At 43.8% G+C, this 6853-nt stretch overlaps 1 protein-coding gene across 2 annotated transcripts in view; it reads right to left on the reverse strand.

Annotated features, from left to right (window-relative positions):
* SPOP (speckle type BTB/POZ protein) overlaps nt 1-6853 on the reverse strand; it is a 70573-nt gene that overhangs the window by 28206 nt on the left and 35514 nt on the right. For both annotated transcript variants that reach the window (XM_027767350.1, XM_027767349.1), the window contains exons 2-5: nt 5767-5910; nt 4959-5080; nt 2480-2631; nt 2230-2357 (exon numbers count right to left, since the gene is read on the reverse strand). In XM_027767350.1, the coding sequence (XP_027623151.1) occupies nt 2230-2357; nt 2480-2631; nt 4959-5080; nt 5767-5844 (480 nt within the window). In that variant the 5' untranslated portion in view covers nt 5845-5910. The remainder of the gene's footprint in view (nt 1-2229; nt 2358-2479; nt 2632-4958; nt 5081-5766; nt 5911-6853) is intronic.

A 6853-nucleotide genomic window follows, 5' to 3' on the forward strand; every position in this document is an offset into this window, starting at 1 on the left:
AGAGAGAGTTGGAACTTGGCCTCAGACCTAACCACAGAATAAGGCGATTGCCAAGTAAGGGCAGGCCAACTGGTTTCCAAATTGAGAACGTCAATACAAGGGTTAGAGCAGTTGGAATGGATTGGGGAGAGAGGGGGAAGCATAAGAGAAAAGGCTGGACCTGCTGTGAACCTGAAAATGCTGCAATAAAGGTTATGGCATTGCCTAAAATGCCAGATGCAATATTTAAAGGAGATTTTTTTTTTTAAAGAGAACAGTTTGAAGACTGCCTTTCACTTCCAACAGAAATTAGAATTCTCTACTATTTCTACATTTCTCTGAAATACAAGTCTCTAGGACAGTTGAAGATTAAAACTGATGGTCTGTGTAAGTAACATCTAACCTCACACAAAACCACCTGTCTCATTTCTTCACTCAGGCAAATAAGTGTGATCCGTAACCAGTTGGACTTACATGGAATTCAACCTTTAAATTAATCATACATAAAACAACACTTTATGTATGTATGTATATATGTATGTAGATGTTATCACCCTAGTATTTTCTTCTTTCACTTAGTAATTAAAAAGGTGAGGGGATAGCGATGATATAAACCATATTTTATGTATTCAGTGTGGTATTTTAATAAACTATGCCTCCCAAGTTTTCTAATCATTAGCAATTATTCTGTAGAAATACAGAAGCCTGCTACTGCCTGCCGGGCCTCTTCTGCAAAAGGTCAAGAGTCCTAAGGGACACCCTCCCCTGCTACACAGGTGATGATCCGCCTCTGACCTTGTCATTAACTCACAGCATTAGCCTATTACCTGACAGAGTGAGCTGGCAGCAGGGGAACTTGCCTACACTGCCCCCCACGAAGATCCAGTGGTACTCTCATCAAGCAGGGCTGCTCGGAAATGCTTCCCTGTCTGTATGACGTACGGGGACACTAATATCCCAGCTGACTGCAAGTTTTATTCATTCATTACACTGCAAGCACGTGAGCATTTATCAATGCACTGATATCAGCATGAAATGACTAATTAGTAGATACTCATGACAGGAACTACTTTCAAACTCACTCTCAGTCTGGGAATTCTATTTCAAGGCTTCTCTTATAACCCTGGGCAAGGCTCTTGGGTCACTGGTGAGAGAGACTCTTTGCGCGCTACAGCTAATTTTCCTAGCTAACTGTGAGTTAGAGGACTTTACACAGCCTTCACCATAAGGAAAAATGGTGCTCACCTTCCTATTTCCCAATTACTCTAGCAAAAAAAAAAAAAACCCCACACACTCAACTCCTGACAGGAGTAGAAAAGGAAAGTGACCCAGTGATCCACAGTCAAACGCATGTTGACTGCACACTCTGGGAGGAGCCAGACACTTTAAGGAACAGATATACATAGTTAGTTGCTGGCTATTCTCCTCGATTTGAAGTTACTGCTCCTACAAATGATATCTGAAAAAAACCCACAGTGAGGGCCAGCCAGTGGCGTGGTGGGTAAGGCAGCTGGATCCCACAAGGCTGACAGCACGGTTTGTGTACTGGACCCAGTGGCTTGAAAAACATGCTGGGTGTGCATGTGTGAGTGTCCAAAATCCTGAGAGGGAAAACAGGAGAAAGGACTGTGGTGTGGCCATCCTCCAGGAGGGTGCTCTCACGTTCCTCCTCTCTGGTGAGCACATGCACCCTATGGCAAAACTAAAAAGAGAAAAAAGCCAGTGAAAAAGTCAAGACTACTGACCTAAACAACTCAAAACAGACATACACTAGGACAGTACAGAACCTGTGTTTAAGAACAGTATCGAGGGAACCAGCAGTTGGCGTGATGGCTATGTCGCTGGACTCCCACGTAGTTGACCATGGTTCGCATCCCGGACCCGGTGGCTTAAAACTCACGCCGGGCGCGTGTGCGTGCGTGCCCAAGATCCCAAGAGGAGAATGGAGGAGAAGGGATTGCGGCATGACCATCCCGCCTGGGGGGTGATTTCTCGCTTTCTGTCTCTCTATCTGTCTGTGAGCGCATGCGCCCTATAGCGAAGACCTCTCAAAAAAAGAACAGTATCGAGTGGAACACTCAGGACCCAATAACCCTGGAATCCTGAGGAGCCCCAGCAGTCACCTAGGCAACGAGTTTTCGGTGCCACTCCACTCGGGGATTTTTCTCTCTACATTCTGGTACAAGTAAGCCTCCCAGTACCCATCTGGTCTGGGCACTGCTCGTCTCCCAGCGGGTGAAAAGGACTCACCTCACAGAAGAGGGTAAGCTTGTCATCAGGGAGAAGCCCGTTGGCCTCGTCCAAGAGAAAATCTCTACGGATGAATTTTTTGAATCCCCAGTCTTTGCCTTGCACAAACCTATATGCCCGTTGACTCTCTGGCGTGAAAAAAAAAGGTCACACTTAGAGTTACTCAAAAACCAGATTAAATCCACAAGACATCAGTGTATGAAGTTACTGACATGACAGTAACGAGTTGGACAAAGAGGAGCATATTTACCCATAGCTTTGGTTTCTTCTCCCTTGGCATTCAGAATGGAAAATTTGAATTTTGCTCGAACTTCACTCTTTGGACAGCTAACCAGTAACAGGTAAAGTGACAGATAATCTTTGCTTTCTTCATCCAGCCCTTTTGGGTTCACTCGCAAACACCTGCCCAAACAGATAGGGGGAGAAAATGCATCAAATGCATTCACATGTACAGCCTTGTGAAGTGACTGGATGGAACTGAAACATCAGAATCAAGAGAAGATGTTTAGGAAAAAATCCAGTCCTCATACCAGGAGATTATGATTCAGTGGATGACTACTTGGGAACTGCTTTCTAGAGCCATGTGGGTCACCTTTTAAACAGTAAACAAAAAAACCAAGGAACATTCTAGAATCTGGCAACACAGTCTATAACTCTCTGCCTTTTTTTGCATAATCTCATAAATCACTCCCTAAAGTATTTAAAAACTGAGCCTAGTCTTGCTCTATTCTAATCCTCAATCTCAAGAAAAGGAGCCCTAAATTTTGTTGAGACTATGAAGAAACCATGGGGTGGGGAGGAGTCACTGAGCCCTTTAATATCACCTTGGCAGAGAAAAAGTATTCTAGAGAATTATGTGACTAGTACATAACCTTTTACAGATATTTCATCAATCTGGCAATAATATTCTAAGATTAAAATAAAGGAGGCAATATGGAAGAAGCACAGACAACAGTAAATTCCCATTATATAGTTAGAGTTCCAAAGTAGGCTCCTCTAAAGAGATGCCAGTCTGTTACAGATGAATCAAAAAAGAATTGAGACTGAACAGGTTCGACTGAGTTAAGTTGTAAATGTCATTCACTGAACTGCATGTGGTTCAGACATTGCTTCTACCACGTGCAGCACAGGCCATATGTACCCTCAGGCCTGCCATAGCACAGCACCTTTCTCCAACAGGTGGCCTAGCGCAGTGCCTCTCTGGGAGTACACATGCCATATATATGCTCTACACTGTGCTAAAGATGTGGATTTAAATACAATGCTTAAGAACAAACAGTTCTCGGGGCTGGCAGGTAGTGTGGTGGTTAAGGGTGCTGGACTCCCACATGGCCAACCACGGTTCGAGTCCCAGACCTGGCAGCTTGCTTTCTCACTTTCTCTTTTCACTTTCTCTCTCTGTCTAACTCACTCAATCTGTCCCTCTCCGGTAAAATAAAAATAAGTTAATAAATTAATAACATTAAATAAAAATAATTATTTAAAAAAACAAGTTTCCTTAATATCTAGTATAATAGCACACTGCTTAATGAACATAGCCAACAAATACTAAATAAATGGACAAATAATTCTTCGAGAGTAGGTTATCAGAGTCAAAACTAGTGGTTCAGAGACATGTTTTGGTCTTTGCAAAGGGCACATGACTGTACCCTTAACTACCTGCTCCTCTTCCTCAAGACAACACCTGGTTTAAATGGGATTGATCTCCACTCCCAGATCGTATTTCCCCATGCTGCAGGGATTAGTTCAGGGAACCTAGACATGAACCGGCCAGTGCATATATCACATATTCCTGGCTGGACTGTTAGTTCACAGAAAGCACCAAGACATTTGTCAGCAGGTTACATCCATTGCTGCCAGTCATCCTTCAAGCACAAGAGAAGCTAGGTTTGAGATGTTCACCTGAGTGGGCAAAGGAGAGATGGCATCCTCATCTTAGCACTGGCCTGCTGGATGAAACTACCTTTTAATCCATCCTACGCCCTGGTCAGTCCAGTTATATAAGAAAATAAATATCCATTACCATTCAAGAACAAGGAAATTAAAAGTCAAGAGATTTATATTACAATTCAGATTTCTTGTTTTTCTTAAAAAAAGAAAATCTGGCAATAGTCAGCCCTTATTTACACACCACTGTAGTCAAATAGAGGTGAGTAGCCACAACCCTTTTATTATTTTAAGTGTATTTATTTCATTCATAATAGAGAACACGTATATATATATATATATGCATGCAAGGGATAAGAGCGAGAGGGAGAAAGCACCCCTATAGGGTTTTATCATGCGTGTTAGACGTTGGGTACAGATGCACTCAGGAACATGCACACTCGGCAAGTTTCAGGTTTACTGGGCCAAGGATCTGAGCTCCTGGTCAGTCTTACACTACCTACTGAGCCACTGAGGCTAGGCCCACCGCCCTTTCACAAAGACTCACTCCTTTGCCACGTAGTCCCCACTCATACCACGGATAGCTATCATTTATAATACTGGCCCTCTTTACTCATCAATTGTACCCTACAGCTCTGGTTTGCTGACCCTTGATGTACTCATAGAATTAATTCAACGAATATTTACTGAGAAGAGGCACTGTTCTTGGCACTGGCCAATAGTAAGAATCAAACAAAGATCCTGCCTTCATGGAACTTACATTCTAGTCAGTGTCCCATAAAACTGAGCGAAACAGACAACTTTTAGAAAAGTGTTAAAAAGCTAGATGTATTTGTCCTCACCATTTCAGTTTATCATTGGCTCCTGATGAAAAGGTTGAACTTTTAATGACTTCACCCATTTCCTCCCGGCAAAAGCTAAAGTTATTGATGGTCCACATGTAGGAGAATTTCACTACCTTGATCTGTTGACAGAAAACCAGGAAGTAATTAAATAGGAAGTGGGAACCCTGAAAAAATGGGAAGATCATCTTGTCCCCTCCCTCCCACTGCATGATTCTGACAGGAAGCAGCACCGGTTGGCCAGCATCCAGACCTAGCTTTTTCTCACTTTAGGTCCCTTGTCCACATTTTAAGAAATCTCACATTGACCAACTGCTTTTATAACATTTTTTGGCTGCTGAGAAACACGAGATGAAAAGTGAGAAAAACAGGGAGAGAAAAAAAATAAATAAAAAACCAAAACAAAACACAGTCAAGGCTGGGAGATCAGATAATAAAACCATACCTACGATGATCTCTGCAGCTGAGATGCTGCTCACTGCCTGGGGTTACAAACCTCCAACCTGGTTTCCCCAACAGGGGAGCCTTAGAACACATTTCCACCAAGGATTATGGAAGCAGGTGTAGTTCCAAAGATCCTCCCTTTCAACCTCCACTGAGAAACCCTAGCTTAAGGATTCCAATTCCATGGGCAACACCAAAGAATGGAAGGCTGACAAGTACCTTATCACCTTCTATTAACATTTGGCAGTTATGCCCCGGAGCAAGCAGGAGATCCACGGAGAAAAGCGGGAGAAAAGCAATCCTTTCCTTTCGTCCACCTAATCCTCTCAAGAAGCAGGACTTACAGGTGAGAACATGAACTTACCTGTGTGTAGCACCAGCTCTCAGCTACGGGGCCACTCGACATTTCTGCCGGAGGTGGAGGACTTGGAACCCTTGACATCGCCAGTTTGAAGGTTAAACAAGATTTTCAAAGTTAGGAGGCAAAGATTTCTGTTCTCTCTTCACCCTGGCCAGACCCAAAAAATGAGAAGACTTTATTAGACTATTGGTATAATACCCTACTATTTTTTGAGCTTTCAGAGACTGGTAACTGTCTCCTGCCTAGAATGTTCCACTACCCTGATCATTCCAATAGTTCCTGACCCGTTAAGCTCCAAATGTAAATGCTAACCTCAGAGAAGAATACTCAAGCAAAGCAGTCTGCAGGTCACAATGTATCACGTACTTACTTCTCAGCACAATACTCTACATTGTTTTACTCAATGAATTTACTCCCCAGGCATAAAAAGTACAACCATGAAAAGGCTGCCTGGGGGCCAGAGGGTGGTACAGCAGTAAAACTCAATGCTGTAAGAACTTTCCCCACCTGGGAAAGTTCCAGGCTCATGTCCAGAATCCTTCCTGAGTATGCCAGGCATGTGCATGCCCATCATCTAGGGATGCCAGAACCTGGGGGTGGACTGTGATGTAAAAATCGTGTGTATGTGTGTAGGGGTGGGGGGCAGCAGGTGGCATGGTGGTAAAGGTGCTAGACTCCCACATGACTAACTCCACAGTTTGAGTCCTGGACCCGGAGGCTTGAAAATCATGCCAGGTGGGACCAGCAGTTGGCATAATGGCTATGTCGCTGAACTTCCATGTAGGTGACTATGATCTGAGTCCCAGACCTGGTGGCTTAAACTCACTCTGGGCACATGTGCGTGAGTTCCCAAAATACCGAGAAGAGAATGGAGGAGACGGGATTGAGGTGTGGCCAACCCCCTTGCGGGGGGTGATTTCTCGTTCTCTGCCTCTCTTTGTCTTTCTGGCAAGCGCAAGCGCCCTATAGCAAAAACCTCTCAAAAAAAAAAAAAAAAATCATGCCAGGTGTGTGTGCATACATGGCCAAAATCCCATCCCAGAAGAAGGGATTGCAGCATGGCCATCCTCCTGGGGGAGATTTCTCTCTT

This window comes from Tupaia chinensis, unplaced genomic scaffold (genome assembly GCF_000334495.1).
Source record: "Tupaia chinensis unplaced genomic scaffold, TupChi_1.0 Scaffold144171_2, whole genome shotgun sequence".
Classification (NCBI taxonomy): domain Eukaryota; kingdom Metazoa; phylum Chordata; class Mammalia; order Scandentia; family Tupaiidae; genus Tupaia; species Tupaia belangeri.